Source organism: Eumetopias jubatus, unplaced genomic scaffold (genome assembly GCF_037043125.1).
Source record: "Eumetopias jubatus isolate StellerSeaLion01/CBP00866 unplaced genomic scaffold, mEumJub1_p1.0 scaffold_1, whole genome shotgun sequence".
In the NCBI taxonomy this organism is placed as follows: Eukaryota; Metazoa; Chordata; class Mammalia; order Carnivora; family Otariidae; genus Eumetopias; species Eumetopias jubatus.
This window is the reverse complement of record NW_028274807.1, coordinates 131,214,234-131,238,882: the sequence shown is the minus strand read 5'-3', so window position 1 is coordinate 131,238,882 and position 24,649 is coordinate 131,214,234. Positions and strand designations below refer to the sequence as shown.

General features: G+C 46.2%; 1 protein-coding gene across 7 annotated transcripts in view; it reads left to right on the top strand.

Annotated features, from left to right (window-relative positions):
* The window catches only part of TBC1D5 (TBC1 domain family member 5), a 570,230-nt gene extending 545,859 nt beyond the window's left edge, over positions 1-24,371 (top strand). For all 7 annotated transcript variants that reach the window (XM_028099038.2, XM_028099036.2, XM_088026316.1 and 4 more), the window contains 3 exons: positions 11,053-11,132; positions 11,936-12,097; positions 20,342-24,371. In XM_028099038.2, coding sequence (XP_027954839.1) covers positions 11,053-11,132; positions 11,936-12,097; positions 20,342-20,644 — 545 coding nt within the window. In that variant the 3' untranslated portion in view covers positions 20,645-24,371. The remainder of the gene's footprint in view (positions 1-11,052; positions 11,133-11,935; positions 12,098-20,341) is intronic.
* The last annotated feature ends 278 nt before the right edge of the window (positions 24,372-24,649 follow it).

The following is a 24,649-nucleotide window of genomic DNA, read 5'->3' as shown; positions in this document are numbered from 1 at the left end:
TTTCAACACAAATTCTCTCCTCTGTCCCCTTAATTCCCAACTGTCCCTTCTCAGGGAAGATCCTGAGACACTCATCAAGCCTGTGACCAGGGTGCTGAGTATTCACTTGTCTAGGCCCCTACAACTAGTTAGTGGGAGAAGGAGGACCAATGCCAAATTGCCCAGCACCTAGCTAAATATTCCTTTATCAAATTATTCAGAAAGATGCTGGAATTTGGGATATGCCGGTCCTAAGATGAGGCGTGGGAGCTCTTTGAGCAAGAAAGAATAGCTTTAGCAGAACAGAATGATGCGGCCTCCTTGCCATGAGTGCTGCTGGGCCTCCATTCTGCCCTGGGCCACAGGCTACCGTGGTAGTTCTGGGAACTGCCTCAGAAACTTGTTCTAACAGGTCTTTCTCTGTATCCTCTCCTAATGTTAATTGTTTTCACTAAGTTCCTTTTGTTTCAAGACAATTCCATTTCACCCTACGGTTTCATCAGACATGCAGTAATGCCTTAAAATGTCAAGTACAGTTCAGGGCTCTTTTTATAACTGCCAGAACAAATACAGAGAAAAACCTCTCAGTTAAAAATTATATAAAGGCATTTGTTCAAATGGTCCTTTAATTATAGAGATAATAACATTGACAGGTTAGCAGTTCTTTCCTTATGGTCCTGGAACCCAAAACTTTGGATTTTGTTTTATAGAAAGGAATATTTGTTTTATCGAAACGCTACCAAGATTCTAATTTTCTGACTTCCACGTAATTGAACTGCTTGAATTCAAAGACTGAGAGACAGGAATTGAAAATACATGTTTTGTTAAACCTAACTTTCCTGTCAACTTCAGAAGACTTGTTTTACGTGTTCATTTTTCAGTTGCTATAGTTACTCCCCTTCCTGTCATCCTGACAGTTGAGTTAAAAGCCATTGACAGGATTAACCTCTGTGGCTGAGCTCAGGCTATTTTTAGATTTGCCGTATTTTACGCATAACTGCACGTGGGTAAGCAGCCCACGCTTCTCTGATCTGTGAGCAGCTGGGCTGAGCTGCCGTCTGTTTACAGGGAGCACGAGCTGCTCACCCTGCTGGCCCTAAAGCCGGCACTTGCCGGTTGCCACCAGAGGTATTTCCAGTCCTCCGCTTGCTGTTTAGATGGTGGTTTCCAGCCCCTTGCCCTTTAGTGGGTGGTTTGTGGTAACAGAGGCAGGGTTAAATGCAGGGAATCGAGGGCAGTTAGGTTTCCCAAAGTGCTGTAGCTCCCACGATCCTAGAATGCTGAACATCTGGAAGTTCTAAAAGCCAGCTCAGCAGTTCTTCATTTCACAGATAAGGAGACCAGGTCCGGAGAGGAGAGACACACAGCCAGCTTGTCACACACCTGTGTCCTGACCCAGTGCCAGTCCCTGGCTTCTCTTTCACTGATCTCTACTAAGGCCACCCTTGAGTCAGTAGTGGGAGATCAGATTCTCTGCCGTTTTGATGCACACGGCATTGCTGACTTTGCACTTGCCATAATATTTATGTAAGCATTAGCTGTAAGAGGAGGCCAGTTTTGAAAATCAGTTTGTTTGCTTCTGTAAGAACTTTATAAATCTTGTGTTTATAAAACGACTTTCAATGGCTGTCTTTGGAAAGGTTCAATCAGGCAGTTAACTAATGGCATTTGAAAAACAGGGAAAGAAAATGTGATCACCAGACAGCTTCCTCTGTCAGTCACGCTGTGATAAAAGTTTTCGTAATTATTTTGAGAATTTTAAATACTGCATTTAATTGTGGGCAGCACAGTCCTCTGGAGAAGGAAAAGATACCTTCACCTGAGAATCTTATTAAAATGCCGATTTCAGATTCAGTAGGTGTGCTCTGGGGCCTGAAGTTCTGCATTTCTAACAGCCCTCTGGTGACCTGATGTTACTGGCCCATGACAGTCTTCAAGCAGCAGAGAGCAGAAGAACTTAAAGTTATGTGGGCATGATTAAATGAATATATTCATAATCCTATTAATGTATTCCTGACTGCACACTTCAGGCACACGTGCCACTGAATTCTGTGGGCAGAATTCAGAACCTCCCCTGCTATTCTGGCGGAGCCTTCAATCATCTGAAATTCAGTTCTGTTTTCAGCCTCTTTGAACTTGTTCTATTCTAGTAGTAGAAGGCTCTTCCTACCTCCGCCTCAGTTTTATGATCAGAAGACCTGAAACAACTGGTCAGCATCTCCCTTGTGCCAACCCTATGCCTGTTTAGAAAAACTGAGCAAATTATACACTGTCTTATCCTTTCCTGGGTGAAGATACCACAACTCTGATCCTGTGGCCTCGGTAGAGACTGTCCATCTTTCCTCATGTTGTTTTCCACCTTCTGGCTGTCTCCCATGTTCCCACATGCTCTTCCACAGGGGGAACCCACACTGACTATCTGTCCCTCTTTCTCTTTTAAAATATAATTTCCAAATCCTTCATCTTCCTTAAACTGTCAGACTACGTAGTGTGTTCTCAGCCTTCCATTCCAGGCTGCCTCTCCATGTCCTCCAATCCGGGCCCTCTCCAGCTAATGACCCAGTAGACAAAAGACTTGTCTACCCCATCTTGTGGAAACAGGCTTGCTTCAAAGCTCAAGGATTTTGTGGCCACCACAAGCATCTCATGCTAAGCACAGAGCTTGTGTGTAGAGAAAGGTGAAACCCAAGTTAAGAAGGTTAATCTTCATCACTTGCCTATTAATGCCCACTGCTCATCACATCACGTGCCCTCCTTAATGCCCATCACCCAGTTACCCCACCCCCACCACCTGCTAAATCATTGTACACCACATCTGAAACTAATGATGTACTATATGTTGGCTAATTAAATTTAAATTTTAAATAAAGGCTAATGTTTGCTGCCTTGGGCCATGTTTAAATACCAACTGAGAAGCAACACTTAACTTTCACTAGATCCTCCTATCAGCAAAACCTTTATTGCCTAAAATTCGCAAGAAATTATATCCATCTTAAACCCAGGTCACAGGATCTTATTTGACTAACTAATGTGATTTTAGGTCAGTCTTATTCAAACTGCATTCCTATCTGATTGCTTCCAAATGAGACGGACTGATGGCAGAACCCTGGGTATTTCCTTTTAGTAAGTCCCTACCTATGTTTCTGCTTCTATTTTTAGAAGTACGTCTTCTGGCAAAGGCATCTAACCATTACTGGAGCTTAGAGACTGTTTACATTTAAAAATATATATAAAGTCTTTCTTCTGGTGGACCCTCAGCTATATCATGAATATGATAGATTTTGCTGTGAGGAATCATGCTTCCATGACACTCCCTGGCTGGCAGGGTGGTAAGTCCGAAGACAATAAGATGCTAAATGGTAGAGATGAGTAAAGATTTTTAACTCTGCTAAGCATACTCAGTTTACTTAAGATAATTATTTATTGGCAACAAAAACTAATCTTAAGTGCAAAACACATCTTTGCTTAGTCTTACCCTTGGATTTTCCTAACTGCTCCTTTCCCAGTGCTAAGTTTAGGGCCTTCAGTCATTTTGGCAGCTGGATACAAAATAGGACCCTTGATTATATTTTCTGTGTGATCTGCTTTTGCTTTTTAAGAAAATATTGAGCATAAAGTGCCTGACTCAATACTTGGCTCTTAAGAAATCATCAGTGAAAGTTATTTCCCTTCATCTGCCCCTATCACTTCTCAATCTGAGATCTGGTTGAGCATGTTAATATCCCTTCATTCTTCACCTGAGAAATAGCTCACCTACATCTATTCCTCGGGACATAAAAGTCCACCCTGTTGCTTGTGGGAAAGCCCTGCATTGTTCATTCAGCCATACTAAGGACCTGCTCTCTGATACAAAAATAGGTTCTAGGAGAAGTGGGTTGAGGGTAGGGTGAAGTGGGAGAGAGAGAGAGAGTACAAGCACCAAGGAAAATATACCTCATTAGAAATACCTAAAGTGACACATAGTGTCACATGAAACCAAGGTCCTCCCAGAGTGATGTCAGAAACATTAGCAGGGACCGGTAGGGTTCTAGAGTAATAAGGGTATAGTGAACAGAGTACCACATTTGGAACCAAAAGATTCTGAGTCCACAGTTTGCCACACAGAACTGTGAAGTTTCAGGAGACTTTAATCTTTTTTTTTTTTTTTAAGATTTTATTTATTTATCTGAGAGAGAGAGCTCGGGGGCCGGAGCGGGTAGAGAGGATCAGAGGTAGAGGGAGAAAGAGTCTTAAGCAGACTCCATGCTGAGCACGGAGCCAGACACTGGGCTTGATCCCATGACCCATGAGATCATGACCTGAGCCAAAACCAAGAGTCATATGCTTAAATGACTGAGCCACCCAGGTGCCCTCCCCCCATTTTTTTAAAGATTTTATTTATTTTAAAGAGAAAGAGAAAGTCAGGAGACTTTAATTTTTGAACCTCGTATATGAATACAGTTCCAAGAGTAAAAAATGAAGCAGGAAGAGAGTCCCAACAACTGGATGCTTTCAAAGGGAAGACTGTTAATAGGAAACTGATGCTTGAACACAGTTTTAAGGTAAACTTTGAAAAAAAGAAGGGTGTGCTGTTGTAAGGAGGCTAGGAGAGTCTTCTAGAAGGGGAATGACATTTGCAGAGACACACAAATACACACGATCTATCAAAGAATGAATTTGACACCTGCAGTCTCTACTAAACCTGCCTTCTCCCAAGATCTGGCCAACCATGGCACACACTCTGTGAGCACAAATTCCTTTGTCAACAGTGCTGCCAAAGCCAATAGTGACAAATTACAGGTCTGCCTCACCCTCCCCCCTGCTCCTTGACTCATGGCAACCTCTTCAGCTACTACCATTCTGGTCACACAGGTGACCCTAGGTCAACCCTCCATGTGACCCCTCCATTTTGTAACAGCCTGAATATTTCCTCTTTAGAGTCTGGGACAGTCTCATATGAGATTGTCTGAGGTCAAGGTAACTAAATGTCTGTCAGAGATGAGATAACCTCAAAGAGCAGAATCCATTTATCTGGATATTTGAGGTACTGGAAAAGGGGGGAAAAAACATACTAACCAATAATAGTAATAGTGAGCAGTGTGCTAGAAGTGGACCACTTTGATTATCCCATCCAATCTCTTCAGCAGCCCTCTAAGATAGGTATTGTCCCCATTATGGATGGGTTTAGTGATACACGAATCTCTGCCTAAGGTCATCAAAGTTCAAGCTGTTTGATGCTAGTGCCAGTGCTCTGGAAAGTTCTCGTAGAAATGATAGAGCAGTCTGTTTTGCATGGAGGTGACTTCCTGTTGTGCCGGCTGGCCTCACTTAAGTCAGTTCCACCACCAAAGAAAGGGCACTGGCATCAGAAGGCAGTCAAGTCAGTGGCAAGACCCTGTCCTATGCCTCTTCATATCTCTCTCTGGCCCCTCCATCAGTGCTGTGTATGGAAGTGTTAGGGAGCCCAGGAGTCCAGATGATCTGGAATCTAGTCCTAGCTCTACCACTTTCCCATCATGAGACCTCAGGTGATGGACCGGGGATTGCTGAGCTTGGCTCCCTTTTCTGTAATAGGCTGATGGTCCTCATCGAGAATGGTCATTGGGATAGTCAGATGAGGTCATGTCGCCATGCCAAAATGAAAGGTACCAAGTCCTGAGCTTCTATAGTGGGTGAGGTACTGTGCTAATTTATTTACTCTTCGTCATTTATTAACCTTTTTACTTACCATTTATTTACTTTCATCTTGGAGGAAGGTTCTGGTATTACCCTCAGGCACAAGGAAACTGAATTCCGCCTCCACTACAGATAGATGCTAGTTCTAACTGCTTTTATCTCTTGTCTGCTTCCCTTCTTAATGAATATGGGCTTATGTTACCTTTTGTACCAGCCATTCAAATAAAACACTTTTATTCTAGCATTGAAGAAAAAAGTTTTTAAGAAATTGTAAAAAGTAGTTTGTGTGCCATTTCCATTACTCTTAGAGTCAGAGATCTATTTTTGTGGCATTGACACCTCTTTAGAAACAGTGGAGTCACCATGGAACTGTTATTGATGAGATTTTTGTGTAATTTCCACAGAAGTAGTTCTGTGAGATTTTCCTCCTTTAGTTTCAGTGCTGTAACGTCTATAATACATAAAACTTAAATAGAAGATTATAAAGAACATAATCTTCCTTCTATGCAGGAACAAAAAGAAAGAGCCTTTATCTCATAATTTACTCTGCCTCTTGCTATAAGAAAAAAATGTGCATTGCGTTGGAAATTTGAACATTTCACATTTCTGCATTTAATATTTTAAGGCATGAGAAAAACATCATTATGTTTTTCTGTTTTTACATGCAGGTGCAACTTAAAGCAATAGATTTGTTACTGAGAAGTTATATATTAGTAGAATATTCATAAATGCTACCTTAAATCAATATATAGTTAAACTGATTAGGCAAAGGATTTACTTGGCCAGTACTTTGTTTGTAAAGTCAGAAATCTCGTATAGCCTCCAAAGGTGCCCTTTTGTTTTAATTTGGATTTCTATATGCTGGATTTGTTAAAATGAGACTAGTCAATTTAGTTGATTATAACGGAGATTTGTCCTTAAGATTAAATGAACATTATATAGATATGTGGGTTTTCAGGGCAGAAGGTCCTGGTTTCCATCAGATTCTGATCTTTGATCTTGTTTTAAAAATAAGGCTAAAGAATTCTGGGTAAGGGTCTACCGCTGAGGATACTAAGGCTCTGGGCTCTTCTCCCTCCCTGGGTATACCCTTGGCCAGCCACACTGCACAGCAGGCCGGACCCCCAGCCTGGAACTTGAGATCATACTCCACGTGCAGGAGAGGATTGGTGGGGCTTTCTCAATCCCTTTTCATTAGACGAACTGGATGGTTTGGATCCTGTGTGACAGTGAAGCAGTTTTGCTGCTGTACTGGGTTGAATAGTGTTCTCCGCCCCACCCCGACGCTGCCATTTCAAGTCCACCTGGAACTTGTGAATGCGACCTTGTTTGCAAATAGGGTCTATACAGATATAATCAAGTTGGGACAAGGTCATACTTGGTTAATCCAGTGACTGGTGTCCTTATTAAAGAAGGGAAATTTGGGACACAAACATAAACCCAAAAAGCAGTAGAATAAACAAATCAGGAAGTTTTGTGTTTGTTTAATAACTAAAAGAAGCCCGGAGGTGGGCAGTCCAAGCAAGTATAGCAGCTCCATGATGTGCCCAATGCCCCCGGCTGCCTCTGGTTTACTGCCCATAGCCCTTCAGCCATAATCCTCATCCACATGCTTGCAAGATGACTTGCGGAGTGCCTGCCAGCATTTCAGGTCACAAAAGTGGAAAGTGTTGGGCGCCTGGGTGGCTCAGATGGTTAAGCATCTGCCTTCGGCTCAGGTCATGATCCCAGGGTCCTGCGACCGAGCCCCACATCAGGCTCCTTGCTCAGCGGGAAGCCTGCTTCTCCCTCTGCCTCCACTTGCTGATCCCCTGCTTGTGCTCTCTCTCTCTGTCAAATAAATAAAATCTTAAAAAAAAAAAAAGTGGGAAGTGTAAAGGTCCAAAAGGCACATACTGAGTCAGACCCAATAAGGAGCTTTCCAGAAGCTCCATCCGGGGACTTTTCTTACGCCTCATTGGCCAGAGCTGTGTCAGGTGACCAACCTTGGCTGTGAGGGGAGGTGCGCACGGTGTTGCCCTAAATGAGATCTGGGACATGTTGAGGAGGAAGGAATGGAAGGTGGAGCTGAGGTGGCCCACCAGTGCGCCGCCGCCTCTAGACCCAGGAGACAGTACAGCAGTGAGCGTCCAGGCCTGTTGGCTGTTCAGGCTCTGCTCAAGCCAGAACACAGGGGGGAAGTGGCTTTAGTCCCACTTAGGACTGTCATGAAAGACAGGGGCTTCTCTTGTTCCAGCTTGCCCATACAGCTGTACTTTCACTTTCATCGCCACCACTACCCAAGTATGGGTTTGTGGCATCTAAGAGAGAACACTGGGGTGACTTGCTTCTTGGGATTTTCAGGCAACGTGACCACTATGATTTTGTAAGATCTCAGATAGACACTGATACTTCCCTAGTGGGATAATGAATCATATATTTAAACTCAGGTACACAGAAATCTCATCTGAAGTTTCATTCCCACCAATGGCAGTCCAAGGCTTAAACTTGCCAATTAGAGGCAACCTGGTCTCTTACAAGTTAACCATCTCATCTGAACACATATCCACAGTTAGGGTTTCTCCACTTTGTCTCTTCTCCCTGCCAGGATGGTGTCAGGGTGCTAGAATGGCTCATATGTCTCTTTGGTATTTGAGGAAGGGCCTCTGAGTGCCTTCTGGGTGTTTGTTGGCCTCTAAGGAGAACTCTATTCCTGCATAGTTACGGGCTTCCGTCGCCACTGGAGCTACTGACTGACTGCCCTATTAGCCTGTAGCCTGTGACCCTAAAGGCCTTCGGTCCTGGTTGCTGTTGACCATGGGCCCCACATTACACTGGATGCAGGAGCAGGCCATTTGGCCAAACCTTTGGCTTCGGGATATGTTGCCCCACAGACTATCGAAGGGCAGGCGGAGCTGCAGACAGAGTCAGGGCAGCAGGCCGTCTTTGCCTGACCCCCTGATTCGCTGCGTGTGGCCTCCAGTGGCCTCCCCTCCATTAGCTCCTTGGACCCAAGAAGCACCCCCCTCCCATGCTTATTCCAGATGTACGGGTGTTCCTGCGCCCATTAGCTGAGCTTCCTTTCAGGGCCCGGGAGTTCTTCCCCTGCCACCCCCGCTTACACAGCAGAAGCTGGGAAATCTGCCCCACATTGCAGCTCAGTGGGGCGGAACTCACCACCCCACCAAACTACCCAGCTACTACGCGTCATGCCGTCCCAGGCAGCCCTGAGACCCTCAAACCTCTGCCTTAACAACCCCGGCAGTCCTAAAAACAAAAGCAACCTTTTCCGTGCTCTAAAAGGCCTACATAACTGGTTCTAGTCAGGTCCCTGTCGTTGGCTGTCGTCTGTGTCTTGTTGAGGGGATTCCGTGTTCTTCTTTTGTTGAGAGAGAACAAATTGTTACAGGCTTTTAAGGAAACCAAAAACATTCTCTCTCTAATTATATCTGTTATTCCATTCCCATTCATCTTGCTTTCTTGTTTTGAAGCAGGCCTTTATTATTAGCCAGAAACTACAGTCACGTTTTCTGAGTAAATCAAAGCTGTGTTTTTCTGCCGTGGTGTGTAAGAGGACTTGTCGGCGTGGTTTAGGGACTTATTGTTGTTGAAGATTCTGACAGACTGTCCGGCCAGGCTCATGTTGATGGTATCAGTCTTTGCCTTCTCCTTTTCTGGAAATACTTTTGGAAATATTTAGCATAGCAGTGTTTTGAAATGCAAGTTCCAAGAGTGTTTTGCCACATTTGCTCCATCAGTCAGTACTTAACTGTGTCCCTAAAATGCACCAAGCCTCGTTCTAAGGGCTGAGAGTAGAGCCCTGAGCAAGACAGTCTCGGAGCTTATGTCCTATTGGGGGAGACGGACGACACGTAAGCCCGCAAACGCATGTGATCATGCCGGCTGGTGACAGGTGCCTAGTGAGAGTATGGGAGCAGAGACGCCATGGCCGTGACCGGAGGGTGACCTGGCCTCCCTTGGTTTGGATGGGCAAGAAGGCTGCCCTGAGGAGGCAGCCTGGGCCTGGAGTTGAACCATGAGGAAGAGCCGGTCCACGCAGCTGTGGGCCCAGGGGCTGCGGGCCAGGAGAAGAGTGGGCCGGCTTTGCCACTGGCACCAGCAGGGCAGGGGTAAGCAAGCAGGGAGTGACACATAGCTCTGGTGGCCGATGGGGGCCGGGCATGGAACTGAGGAGTCCCCAGTTGAGACTGGGGCAGCTCTACTGGATGAATGACTAAGCATGGGGCAGGTAAGACCTTATAAGTAGGTGTACTTTTTTTTTTTTTTTTAATTTGAGATAGAGTGAGAGTGAGAGAGAGAGCACAAGCAGGAGGAGCGGCAGGCAGAGGGAGAAGCAGGCTCCCCACTGAGCGGGGAGCCCGATGTAGGGCTCGATCCCAGGACCCTGGGATCATGACCTGAGCTGAAGGCAGACGCTCAATGACTGAGCCACCCAGGCGCCCCGAGGTGTGCTTTAAGGCCACGAAATCAGAAAGCAGGTGTTAATGGAGGGTGAGCGTACTTATTATAGTGATTCTCCAACTGGTGTGCATAAAGGTATCTTTTTTAAAGTGTGTTTTATTGTCACCCGCACCAATGCATTCTCCTGCCTAGCCCTGTCGCGGGGAGAGGGCTCTGCCCCCTCCCCCTGAGCTCCCCTGAGAATCCAGCTCAGTAGGCCCCCGAGAGGGCTGTGTGCCTCCCTCAGGCGCGCGGTGGGGGAGTGCTGAGCACCGTTGCATGTTGGACCTCCTGGTGGGCAGCTCAGTGCAGTGCTGTGCCTGGCGGTCACAACTGACTTGCCGGATCCCTCAGACCGGGCCTGATGAAGGACTTCTCACGTGGAGGGTGAGCCTTCTGGAGGACGGAGAGAAGTAGCTCCTGTGACGACGTCAGGCTGACTCCGTAGGCCTTGTTGTCTGATGGCACCTGCAGTGCCGTGAGTTCGTCCTATCATTCTTACCATTTTGTGGAACTGACAACATGCTTTACTGTTTAAATCTTTAAAGACGGTATCTTTACTAACTTCAGTCACCTGGGAGGGCCTGGCCTTCAGAAAGGTGAGTTAACATCACTGAACCATGAGGCAGTGTAGGAAGGCCAGGCTGAAACGTTTCCTCCCCGAGGCTGGATAAATGCTCTAGGCCGTTCACATCAGAGGTTAGCAGGAGGTGCCCGGGTCTCCCTGCGGAAGTGAAGGCCCATCTGTCGTCATGAGAATGTATTTGTGGCGCGTTGGTGGGAAGGCTGTGCACATTAGGCTCAGTGCTCCCCTCTGCTCTCCCCGACACCTGCCTCATCTGCAGCTGGGCAGAGCATCCTTGGTGGAAATACTTGCCATGAAATTGGACAGAAAAATTTCCAAGCAAGTTATGGTGTGGCTAGTAGATAAGTTATACTCAGAGCATTCGTTCTAAAATGTCATTCTTTTGTTTTCAGTAAATATTCAAGATGTGATATTACAAGAAAATTTGGAAAAAGAAGATCAAATTCTGGTTTCTCTGGCAGGATTAAAACAGGTATGTCCATTTGACCTGACTTTGCAATCCACTGGCCTTTCTTCTAGTGCCTGTTGGGGAGGGCACGCTATGGCAAGGCCTACCATGGTATTAACACCAGCCCCTCATTTCCTCCTGGGCAGAGCCCATCCTGACTCCCCAGCTCCTTACACCTCTCAGTCCTACTGGCAATTATGTCTGACGAGCTTGCAGCTCAAGCTAGTTGTCTGTCCCCACCCTTGCTTCTTCCTCTTACCAAAGCCATTCCGTTTGTTCCTCACCCGGAGCTGGTGTTGTGTGGTCCAGCAGCATGTTCAGTTGTTCATCCATAAATCCATGCTGTCTTTGGAGCACGAGTAATAATCACCACCCACAGCAGTCCTCAGACCCACAAGGACCACGTTTCCCCAATGCTTGGAGGGCTGCGTGGAACATATATGTTAATGAAGAGAGCGTGCTGCTCTCAGATGTCTGCCTTTGTTATTAACAGCTCAGCCGGGTGCAGCCACTTTGGTAGCTAAGGGCTGTTCCGTGGGGCTGGGTAGCTAAGCAAATGGTACTTCTTGCCCAGGATGTGACACCCAGGGCTCACCCTGCGAGAACCTGGCCATTAAGACTGAAATTTTCCTTGGTCATTAGTAAGTCCATGGCTTTGATAGAGTTGGATTTTTTTTCTGTTACTCCTTTCTTCTGGTAATATATTCATATCCATACTATTAAAAAGTGGTCAGGGATAAGTCTAGTTTAAATGTTAGAGGTTTAGCTAGCATTGTGAAACAAACTCATTCATCTCTTTCATTTATTTTCTTCTTTTTGAAAACTAGATCAAAGACATTCTAAAAGGTTCTCTGCGTTTCAACCAGAGTCAGCTGGAAGCTGAGGAGAATGAGCAGATCACCATCTCAGATGACCACTACTGCTCCAGTGGCCAAGGCCAAGGCCAAGGCCAGGGCCAGAGCAACGAAATGCCTGGGGCCACCAAGCAGGTATAAGAGCTCTGATGAAAAATGTCACAGTAACTTGATGGGGGCACATCCACATAAGGTCTTGAAAGTTGTGAATAACAAAAACTTTAACAAAGTTATTTCACATTACCATGTGCGAAGTTCAACTATAAAATACCACAGGTGGCCTGACCCAGAGGTGCTCTGTAGCCCAGCAAATTGCATACTCCAGTGCCCCACGGGAGACCATTGTCTCCTAGAGTTGTGCAGTGTACAACCTACAGACCTGTATGCAGCAGCTTTAGTCTGAACCTCCTACCACTCCTGTTGTGTGGCCTTAGAAAGTCCACGGCTCTGCCTCAGCTATCGGGTAGGGGCCTCCAGCTGATGCCTCCAGTCCCCGTTAGCACAGGAAGTACTGTTCCTACTTTTCTGATGCTGTCCTGAGTGGACTCCTCTTGGCTGCAACCTTTTCTGCCCTCATATGGAGAAGGGCTTCTCATTAATGTCTATCCTCTAAGGGAATGAGGTCAGCAAACTTTCTCCATAAAGGATCAGATAGTAAATATCTTAGGATTCGTGGGCCACCTGTGGTCTGGTCTCGTATGTTTTTGCATTTGGTGTGTTTGTTTGTTTTTACAAGCTTTAGAAATGTATAAGCCATTATCATCTTTCGAGCCATACAGAAAGAGGCCACAGACCAGATCTGGCTTATGGGCCATAGTTTGCTGCCCCCTGCTCTCAAGGTGTTGACATTGTGTGTAATTTATTCTAACATAGAAACACAGATTTTTCCAGTGAGAAAGGATCCAGGAAATTCCTCATGGGCTTAGTCCTATCTGCTTATTTTACCAGTGAGACAATGAAGGCCCAGGAGGTGCACAGGCTCGCCAGGCATCGTGTTTTCAGAACTCCTGTCCTAACCCAGCAAGCTTCCAGCTCCACCATGCTTCCTCACTATACTTTATCTGCTAGGACTAAAAATCCCTAATAATATGTTTTTTAATGGCTTAGAGAGTCTCATCTTGAAAAATGAACATTAGCAAAATCTCATCTAAGGCTGTTTCTCAAAAACTAGCATCCAGATGCTATAATAAATAAAATTATTTATTTTTTATGATTTAAAAAAATATTTTAGAATGGAATTTTTTTATTTTAAGAGTACTTCCCTCCCCCACCCCCACCCCGCAAAGAGTACTTTTCAAGAAGAGAGACCTTATGTGGTTAATTTCATCCAGCCTTAAAAGGACGGTTTCATGGAGCCATTAGTCTGCATCTTTGGCCACAGGGATTCAGCATTAACGTTGCAAGTTTAATTTGATTAGTTCCTCCAGATTCTCCTTCCCTAAACAGATGTTTAATTTTTCAGTAATCATTTCTTTATTCAAATGTTGTTGAGCTTAGGCTTACCCCCAACCATTTTTAATTGACAATTTTATTCTAAACTTCAGTGTGATTTTTTTTTGTAGTTGAATATATAAAAGTAATACTGAAAAAGACCTTTCAAAAACACTGATGAATTTGCTACATTTAAAGTTTCTTGATTATACTTTGCCGTTGTTTTTCCCGGTTCTCATATTTGTAAGAACTACCCGTGGCCACCACTGCCCCCGCAGAGCCCTGTGTGCCTACTGGGTGCGCCGGCCGTGAGGCGCAGGTGACAAGAACTAGCACATGCCCTGGTGCTGGCAGAGCTGAATTCCTGTGCAGCATCCGAGAGGCCTTTTGCCTCCGCATGTGCTTCTAAAACACCGCCAACCCATTCTGCGCCGACACCCCACCATTGCCTTCTGTGCCTCTATAGGGTTAGGTGGAAAAGGAGAAAAGTGGGAAAAGGGCAAATAGTAGGGCTTTCTTTTTTTTCTCATTCCTGCCATGGCTTCTTCCCCAAGGGTATTAGCAGTTTATAAAAAACCTGTCCTCCTAAAAGAGGTTTTACCCAAGGAAGGGAAAAATAGGGAAGCAGTGCTCTCTCCTCATCTTCAGGGGAGGAAAGCCAAGTGAAGTCCCAGATGAAGCAGCGAGTCCCCCCAAAAGCCGAGTGTCTGAGGCCTTGTGGGAATCTGGACTAGACTCATACAGGGGCTCCCCGACAGGAAAGTCCTGGCCCACCATCTTTCCTTAGGAACCTGTCCCAAGCCTTGGGTGGCAGTCAGGCCTTGTAGCTGGCTGACTTACTTTCTCACTGTTTGTGGGGACAGGGGTGGGGCTGGGGGCTGGCTCTGGACAGGAACATGTGTGCCAAGTGGGAGTTCTGAAGGCTTTTCCCCTCCTGCCTCCCAAATGTGAGCTGAGGGCCTGCTGTGCCAGCCAGTGGGTGTTCAGGGTTATGGGATGTAGCCCCTGCTCATGAGCTTCCTGTTAAATGTAGGGCCAGAGACTGGGGGGTGGGGGGGAAGGAGGGGGAGGGCAGCGCTGGGCAGGCTTTTGTGACATTTCTGGAGATGTCATCACCACGTGGGGTCTGTGGTAGGTTGTGCCACAGCTCATCCCTAACTTAGGAATGTTTTTGCTTTCTTGGTTTAGCACTAAAGTATGTGTGAAGGATAATGCAGAGGACTGGGCTGACCCACCTTGGGGCAGGTGGCTCACGGTCCCCCTGCCAGTGCCCTTCCCCATCAGGAACTTCAACAGGGCTCTTCCTTTGTGGACACGCACATGCCCCACTCCCCACTAGCATGTTGATGGGGATGTGGCTAATACTATTCTTTCCATTTGATTCACAAATCTTGTCTCTAGCTCTGAAAATGGCAGGTGCAAAATTGTATTCTGTAAAGAGAGCAACATTTTGTCCCGCCCTCCCAGCGTCTGTCTTTCACATACTCTTCTGGGAGGCTTTTGGTGAACTTGACCCAGATCTATGCCAGTGGCAGGTAGGACCTTGTAGGACTCTGGATTTATTAGTCAACCAGCTCCTATCACATGCCTCACTGGTGCTTGGGGCCCTATTTTTACCTGTATGGTCAATAGCTGGATTGTCTAAATATAGTAGCCACTAGCCACATATCTATTTAAAATTAACTTACTAAGATTCAACAGAATTAAGTTAAAAATACAGTTCCTCCGTCATACTAGCCACCTTTCAAGTGATTGATAACCACATGTGGTTGGGTGCTACTATATTAGCATAGAAAGAGACCACTTCCATCATTCTAGAACATGTCTGCTGAACAACTGGTCAATAGTTGGGCTCACCTGCTTCTACTCCATGACCCTAAACTTACGATCCTAAACAAATGGTAAGAAATGAGGCAGGGTGAATTGGCAGGGTTGGGGGAGGGGTGCTGTATATTGTGGTGGTCCTGGCCAGTTTTAGGCAGGACTGACAGGTTGAAAACCTTCTTTAATTGTATAGTACATGCCTGTGTTTGGCAAAAAGAGACGATTGACCTAGGAATTTCCAGTTTTTGTGAATGACATAAACAGAACCAGGTAGCAGCTAAGGTTGTATGGAAATCCAGAAAGAAGGCATCTTTGTGTCTAGGAAAAAGTTCTAGGTGGGAGTCCAGGAGAGGGAGATCTTTTCATTTGCTTTGAGACATTGGCCAAGCCACCAGGCCTCTGATCTGGGTGTCGTTGTGTGATCTGTAATATAAAGGTGAGGAGGGATGCTAAAAGAAGTGGGTGACTCAGGCCCTGCCGGCTGTACCAGGCTTTGTCTGAGTCAGTCCGTGATTTTATCTGGGAATGGGGAGTGGAGCAGTTACCCACCGTTTATAACTTGCCCTCCCTACTTTCCCAGAAATGTGCCAGATAATCAGTGATGGTAGGAACCACCTTTACTTCCAGGCACAGGCTTTATAACATATTTCTCGTCTTCAACATCTTGTACTGTATCCACTCTAAGCTAAAGGTGAATAGGTTATCATGGTATTTCTGTAGTAGAGACACCACTCTGAAAATAGGGCCTCCTGTACATGCTGTTTTCATTTTCAGCCTCAGATAAGCTCTACCAAGCAGCACTCCAGCCACAGACCCTGTGTGGGGTGAGAAGTCAAGGGTTTCACAGTTTATAGTCCAGGACAGCGGTCGTATGAACAGCGTCCACACTTTGGAGGTAGAAGGATGAAACTGAGATCGCACCCAGCTTTACATGCACCCCATGTGCAAATGCAGGGGGAACAGGCTGCACACATGTGTCCCCTCCAGGCTCTGCAAAGGTGGTACAGCCCCGACTGGGTGCACCTCATGGTGGGATGGTCTTTCTCTACCAAACTGTCCTGGTGCCAGTTATTGCATCCTCTGCCGCCAGAGTGCCATGTTCTGCGTATCGCCTCAGTTTTTTTTTTTTTTTCTCTTTAAATTTTTTATTGTTATGTTAATCACCATACATTACATCATTAGTTTTTGATGTAGTGTTCCATGATTCATTGTTTGTGCACAACACCCAGTGCTCCATGCAGTACGTGCACTCCTTAATACCCATCACCAGGCTAACCCATCCCCCCACCCCCCCTCCCCTCTAGAACCCTCAGTTTGTTTTTCAGAGTCCATCGTCTCTCATGGTTTGTCTCCCCCTCCGATTTACCCCCCTTCATTCTTCCCCTCCTGCTATCTTCTTTTTTTTTTCTTAACATATATTGCATTATTTGTTTCAGAGGTACAGGTCTGTGATTCAGCAGTCTTGCACAATTCACAGCGCTCACCGTAGCACATACCCTCCCCAATGTCTATCACCCAGCCACCCCATCCCTCCCACCCCCCACCACTCCAGCAACCCTCAGTTTGTTTCCTGAGATTAAGAATTCCTCGTATCAGTGAAGTCATATGATACATGTCTTTCTCTGATTGACTTATTTCACTCAGCATAACACCCTCCAGTTCCAGCCACATTGTTGCAAATGGCAAGATCTCATTCCTTTTGATGGCTGCTTAATATTCCATTGTGTATATATACCACATCTTCTTTATCCATTCATCTGTCGATGGACATCTTGGCTCTTTCCATAGTTTGGCTGTTGTGGACATTGCTGCTATAAACATTGGGGTGCATGTACCCCTTCGGATCCCTACATTTGTATCTTTGGGGTAAATAGTAGTGCAATTGCTGGATCGTAGGGTAGCTCTATTTTCGACTTTTTGAGGAACCTCCATACTGTTTTCCAGAGTGGCTGCACCAGCTTGCATTCCCACCAACAGTGCAGGAGGGTTCCCCTTTCTCCGCATCCCCGCCAACATCTGTCGTTTCCTGACTTGTTAATTTTAGCCATTCTGACTGGTGTGAGGTGGTATCTCATTGAGGTTTTGATTTGGATTTCCCTGATGCCGAGCGATGTGGAGCACTTTTTCATGTCTGTTGGCCATTTGGATGTCTTCTTTGGAAAAATGTCTGTTCATGTCTTCTGCCCATTTCTTGATTGGATCATTTGTTCTTTGGGTGTTGAGTTTGGTAAGTTCTTTATAGATTTTGGATACTAGCCCTTTATCTGATATGTAATTTACAAATATTTTCTCCCATTCTGTTGGTTGTCTTTTGGTTTTGTTGACTGTTTCCTTTGCTGTGTAAAAGCTTTTTATCTTGATGAAATCCCAGTAGTTCATTTTTGCCCTGGCTTCCCTTGCCTTTGGCGATGTTTCTAGGAAGAAGTGGCTGCGGCTGAGGTCAAAGAGGTTGCTGCCTGTGTTCTCCTTTAGGATTTTGATGGACTCCTGTCTCACGTTTAGGTCTTTCAACCATTTGGAGTCTGTTTTTGTGTGTGGTGTAAGGAAATGGTCCAGTTTCATTCTTCTGCATGTGGCTGTCCAATTTTCCCAACACCATTTGTTGAAGAGACTCTCTTTTTTCCACTGGACATTCTTTCCTGCTTTGTCGAAGATTAGTTGACCATAGAGTTGAGGGTCCATTTCTGGGCTCTCTGTTCTGTTCCATTGATCTATGTGTCTGTTTTTGTGCCAGTACCATACTGTCTTGATGATGACAGCTTTGTAATAGAGCTGGAAGTCTGGAATTGTGATGCCTCCAGCTTTGCTTTTCTTTTTCAACATTCCTCTGGCTATTCGGGGTCTTTTCTGGTTCCATACAAATTTTAGGATTATTTGCTCCATTTCTTTGAAAAAAGTGGATGGTATTTTGATGGGTATTACATTGAATGTGTAGATTGCTCTAGGTAGCATTGACATCTTCACAATGTTTGTTCTTCCAATCCATGAGCATGGAACGTTTTTCCATTTCTTTGTGTCTTCCTCAATTTCTTTCATGAGTATTTTATAGTTTTCTGAGTACACATCCTTTGCCTCTTTGGTTAGATTTATTCCAAGGTATCTTATGGTTTTGGGTGCAATTGTAAATGGGATCGACTCCTTAATTTCTCTCTCTTCTGTCTTGTTGTTGGTGTATAGGAATGCCACTGATTTCTGTGCATTGATTTTATATCCTGCCACTTTACTGAATTCCTGTATGAGTTCTAGTAGTTTTGGGGTGGAGTCTTTTGGGTTTTCCACATAAAGTATCATATCATCTGCAAACAGTGAGAGTTTGACTTCTTCCTTGCCAATTTGGATGCCTTTGATTTCTTTTTGTTGTCTGATTGCCGTGGCTAGGACTTCTAATACTATGTTGAATAGCAGTGGTGATAGTGGACATCCCTGCCACGTTCCTGACCTTAGAGGAAAAGCTCTCAGCTTTTCCCCATTGCGAATGATATTCGCTGTAGGTTTTTCATAGATGGCTTTTATGATATTGAGGTAAGTACCCTCTATCCCTATACTCTGAAGAGTTTTGATTAAGAAAGGGTGCTGTACTTTGTCAAATGCTTTTTCTGCATCTGTTGAGAGGATCATATGATTCTTGTTCTTTCTTTTATTAATATATTGTATCACATTGATTGATTTGCCAATGTTGAACCAACCTTGCAGCCCAGGGATAAATCCCACTTGGTCATGGTGAATAATCCTTTTAATGTACTGTTGGATCCTATTTCACCTCAGTTTTTTAAGAATTAATGTGTTGCCGGAATGTAAACAGCTTTAAAACTTGAGATGAAGAATTTCAAGGCCTGTTGTTTCAGCACTGTGATCTTAAAGCTAATTCTGTTTCTCTTCTCCCAGTTAAAGATCTTAAAGTTGGATGAATGGTCAGAGGATGGAGGCGCCTGAGTCATTATTTGGCCACTCACCACCACCCCCAACCTCCCACCCCCATGTCACCAAGAACATATAGTCCAGAGAGGGGACTGTCAGGCCCAGATTTCCCTTGGAAGTGTTGCCAACTACCTGTCCAGGCTCTGCCCACAGCCCACGAGTGGCCTAGGCCATACCAGTCTGGGGGCCAGAGGACCCAGGGAGCACTTCAGCCGAGGGGCTCTGTACAGCTCGTCAGACTTCAGACCTGGGTGCCAGTCCCCACCCATGCTGTGGGAGAGTTGGCTGGGGGTGGGGGGTGAGCAGGCCGTGGGCACGACATCTGCTTACGTCACTACGTCTTCTGTCAGGCTGGCTTTGGAACATCCACACGTGTCCCAGTGTAGGCAGAAGCTTCTTTGGGTTTAACCCAAAACCTTTACTGGTGTTTAGTAAGCTTTTTTTAGTTAAAAGTAAAAGTACTACTAAAACTACTTTTTAGTTAAAAGTAAAAAGTTCAGCTTTTTTTAGTTAAAAATCAAATGCTACTCACAATTGCTTAAGAAAGGAAAATAACTGTAAAGCAATACTGTCTTTATGCTTTTTGCCATATACTTTACAGTTGTTATTCCTGGTTTTCATGTTTACCACCATTGTCCCAGGGGCCCCCTATGTGCATACCTGGGCTGGGCTGGTTAGAAGATACATACACTAGGCCCTCCTGAAGCTCTTCGTTAAGCAGGTAATAAAATCAGTCCAGGTCTGGGCTTACATTAGGGAGCCAGTCCTGTGCGATGCACAGCCACACGCATCATCTCAATGCGTGGTGACCACACGCTGGGTCAGAGATGCCGTCCTTGTCCCCATGTCGCAGGTGAGAACATGAAAGCCCAAGGAAGATGAGTGATGTGCATGGCAGGGTGCCACGTGAATGGGTGAGGGTTCTGTCTGCAGCCTGCCTCCTGAGCCGGCCTCTCTTAACTTTCCAAGCAGGACGCTTACTCTGTTGCCCTGGGAACCCAGCATCCCCCTTCAGAGGAACTGGCCCCGCGCCACCAGGAAGTGCCAGGGCTTCAGGGAAGCAGGACCAGACACCGCATCTTCCCAAGGAAGAGCAGAGGGCCTAAACTTCCGGGAAGTGCTCCCGGCTCACAGGGCCACTGCTTAGTTCTCTTGTTTCACTGGAGTCTTTGCTCATCCACCCGTACTTCTGACTGTACTTCACAGGCCTCTTCGGAAACACCAGGGTGCATGGACAGAGGGAGTGCAGATGACTTCATCCTGGTCTCCAAAGAAGACGAAGGGGGCAGCGCCAAGGGGTCCTTCTCAGGCCGGTCCCAGCCTCTTCGCACCCTCCGAAGCACCTCTGGGAGAAGTGAGCCCCTGGCCCGCTCTCCTCTGGTGTTCTCCGACCCTCTGATGGGCCCTGCCTCAGCTTCCTCCAGCAACCCCAGCTCCAGCCCCGACGAGGACAGCAGCAGCAACAGCAAGGACTCTGGCTTCACCATTGTGAGCCCCCTGGACATCTGACCACAGTGCCCCTGGCCTCCTTCGTGGGGACTGGCCACCCCCTCAGCAGCCCCAGGGCCCAGCTGAGGCTTCCCCAGTGGAGACCCCTCTGAAACCAACACTTCTTTCCCAGCATGCCTGTGGCCTTTAGTGCAACCCGTCAGAACCCTCTAGAGAGAGGCAGATGGCCACAGAGCACACAGACAGATGTTCACCAAAATGCAGACAGGGCTTTGAGGGCCCTATCCCACCCTGCCTTTGCTCTGAGGTAGACCAGGGTTAAGTATCCAGTATCATGTTCACTGTCAAAAAAAGACCAAATCACAATTAGAATCATTTTCCCTCTATCCCCTTCTCGCCAACTAAGAATTAAGTGTGGCAACTCCATTAATTATAACTAGAAGAAGGAAGAAGAGTTGGTTTCAAATCTTCCCTCCCTCAGAGTGTCAGGCATAGGAAAATTGACTGAGATCAAGAAGGCTTATTCTCTGGAAATCTCTTTCTCAGCCTATTTCATTCCTCCTTTGGGAAGCCATACAGCAGAGCCAAATACAACAGAATGGACTAGAACTGGTGGATTCCAGGGCTAGAAAAAACCCATCACTGACCTCTCAGAAAGTTACAGTGATCTTTAGAAACAGGGTCTAAACTTAGGAATCCTATTTAGGTGTGATGGGGTTTAGATTTTTTCTTTTGTTAAAGAGTATGTTTCCAAACCTCAGGCCAGATGGACTCTGGCCATCACTGTCCCTCCTCAGACAATTGTTATTTACCCCTTTAGAATCTTTCACAACCAGAAAACAAAGGTCACGTTAAGCCAGTCTTTGCTGCACTGATTTCAGAAGTCGTAAGAATATTACTTCTTGAATTGGAAAATGTGACCCTGACTATGGGACAGATGTCTCTCAGATAGTTTTCTGGTGTCATTTCTCTAGTTTTGGCTCTGGAATACACCTGTCACCTGTCAATTGAGAAGTAAAGGGAAAAACCCAAGCTCATTCCCATCCAGAGTCAGGACCTCCCATTGGCCTTAAAGTAGCAGTAACAGGGAATTGGACCTGGAGTCCCTTCTGGAGGAGCAGGGCTTCCCACAGAACACTCCAGATGTCCGCAGGACTTCTGCACAGCCCTTCCCTTGCCGGGAGCCAGGCAGAGGAGCTGCGGGGCCCGGGTTCAGTTGCGCACCGCGTCCCACCACGGGACCAGCTCTGACCCACCCGGTGCCTTCCTGGGCTTGGGCACACAATAGAGAATTTCCCTTTTCAGCTGGCAGCTTATGAAATCTTGCTGGGCAGAAAGCATCACATGAGCTGTTTCTCTCCTTAAGAAGAAAGGCCCCGAAAAGGACACTTTCCCTGTCCTTTGTGTAAGCAGGCATTCTAACAGGATAGCCACGGTGCCCGTTTCACCTCCATCAGGGGGAGCAGCCCCAGCCCTACAGTGACAGGTGCTCAGGGCTTCTCTGAGGACGGCAAGGCTTCTAGGCGGTGGAAGCTTTCACGTGAACCAGTGAAAAGCTAAGTTTGAAAGACTAGACACCGTTTACAGTCCTTACCACTGCTAACCCTGTATTTCTCTACAGTGTGATAATGACCTAATTTCCCACGTGCTTTCCAAGAAAGCAGTGATGACTCGGAGTCAGCTACTGCAGAGAGGGTTCCAGTTAGCTCTACAGTTTGTCCTCAGACTCTGGCAGGAGAACCTCTGAACACGTGAACATGGAAGATGAATACTAAGTCTGGTTTTGCTCAGGTGACAAGGTTGCTTGGCCTTCCATGATTATTCAAAGACAAGCTGCTGAGCTCTTTGGCTCCTCCATAGAGTGGTCTGCTCAGCACCTCCTGGGGGTGACTCATAGAGTAAGTAAGTAAGTTACTGCCCAGTGTGTGTCACCTTGACCACACTTTGTATGCTCCCAACGTCCCCATATGGTGAATGGCCTTGCGGCTGCACACGGTTGCCATGATTTTCCCTCAGAGGACCTGGTTCAGGGCGTTGTCAGTGTTTTCAGTTCTCAGGTAAGAAGTGCGGAGCTATCCTCGCCAGGGCTCCAAGACACAAAGTGGAAAGGGCCATGGAGATGGCTGTCCCATGGCCATGGGTCCTAGTCGTCTGCTTTTGGCAGTTTCTTTGCCCTGAGAGCTAGAGTCCTGATAGTCCAGTGGCACTGGGCCCCCACCGCCCCAACAAGGCTCTAAGCTACTTCCCTGCAGTTGGCTGGGTGGTTAGCGGTCCCTGAAAACCCCCAGCCCTCCAGCACACGAGGGGCAGGTCCTCCACTCTGTGCTTCCATGTTGGTGCCACCTGAGAACCAAGGGGGGGTCTCTCAGAGGCATTGCTTCTATGGTCCCCAACGAGCTGCTCCCTCCTCGGAGGCAAGAAACACGAGGGGGAGTGGGATGTGGGCAGTGCCACCCTCAAATTCCCATAGGTCCGTGGGGTTTGAGAATTGTATTACTCTCTTGATCTTTTTAAGTGACTTGTTTTTATTCTCCATAGTTGAGCATCGTTTGCATTTTTATTAGTTACAGTGCTATTAAAGAATGTGTTCCTTTTTTATTATTTTATCAAGTACTTAAGTGCACATTTTTTTAAAATCCTGAATATCTGAAGCCTTTTTTGTTTTTAACAAATATAATCAGTGGAGCCTTTCATGTTTTGATTATTAGCAGTTAAATATGTTTTATATATATAAAGCTTAGATGAATTTTTGTTGTCATCCACTTTTTTAATATAGGTACCTGTGTTTCATGCATTCCTTTCTGATCAGTTTGGAAATGAGTTAAAATTTACCTCTACATTATATGGGCTACAGATTAGAGAAAGAAAATCATTACGATTTTGCCTTACCTTTTATATATGCCAAGGGGTCATAAAACACTTTAAACATTCAATTATACTGGATTATTCTGCCACAGTTGACCTCCTGCTACTGCTCACTGCTACCTGCAGTCTGGTAAGAAATACTATCACTGCAGAATGAGTGTGACTAAAAATAAACCAAGGCCTCCCTGGGCATTGCCTTCTCTGCATCTGACCGAGTTCAGTCCCGTGCATCGGTCCTTCGGGTCTGATTGCCCACCACAAACACGAAGGTCGCCTCCACTTTGTCAGAGATGAGGAGCAGATACAAAGCTCAGTGGCAGTTATAGGGTCTGCTAACGACAGCTGACCTGCCAGAATCGACTCAGATTTACTATTTTTGTTTTGTTTTTATTTTGTTTAAGAAGCGGCCCCCTGGGGTGGTTATAGAACCAGAGCGTGTATGCGGGACGCAGGCCTTCTGGGTGGCTGTCCTGTGGAGGCTGGGCCGTTCCCCCCGCCCCGCCCGCAGGTGCACACCTGGCCCCACCCCTGCGTGTCCAGAGCAGGGGCGCTGGCAGTCATGGGGCAGGAGAGGAGGCCGGGTGAATTAAGGACAGCACCTGACAAGCTGGATTTCTCCCAAGCCATTACTGCTCCCCCTGTGTTACTTTCAAAAGCTCTCTTTTTGTAGTGTTAAAAAGAAATAAAAAGTTACTGTAAACAGGCTTGAGACCACTTTGATGTAAAAGTTGTCATAATTTGTCTCACGATGGCACAATTCATTTGACTTATGGAATACCGTGTTGTGCCATTTACATCCTATCGCTTTGTTCTCATTCATCTTTATGCTGTAACTCATACTGATTTAAGAAATGACTTTTCCTTTTGGCAAACTGATCCCATTCAGTACAGTTATAATAAAAGACTAATGTGAAACTGAGAACGTAACTTGACTTGTTCCACGCAGGGGATCAGTGCTGAGCAGGCCTGATCCAGAGGAGACCCGCCCAGGGCGTGGCCAGCAGGGCCCCCCCGCCTGGCCTCTCCTGTGTCAGTGCATGAGGCAGTGACCTAGGGCTCACACCTAACCCTGCTGGTCCCTTCTTCCCCAATTTGGGCCCTGCTCCACCTACTGGTCCAAGAAGCCATTTGGGGGCAATGCCCCAACAGTTTGCCACCCTCTCTCCACTGTCCCCCCTCTACACTGGGTTTGCTCTGGTA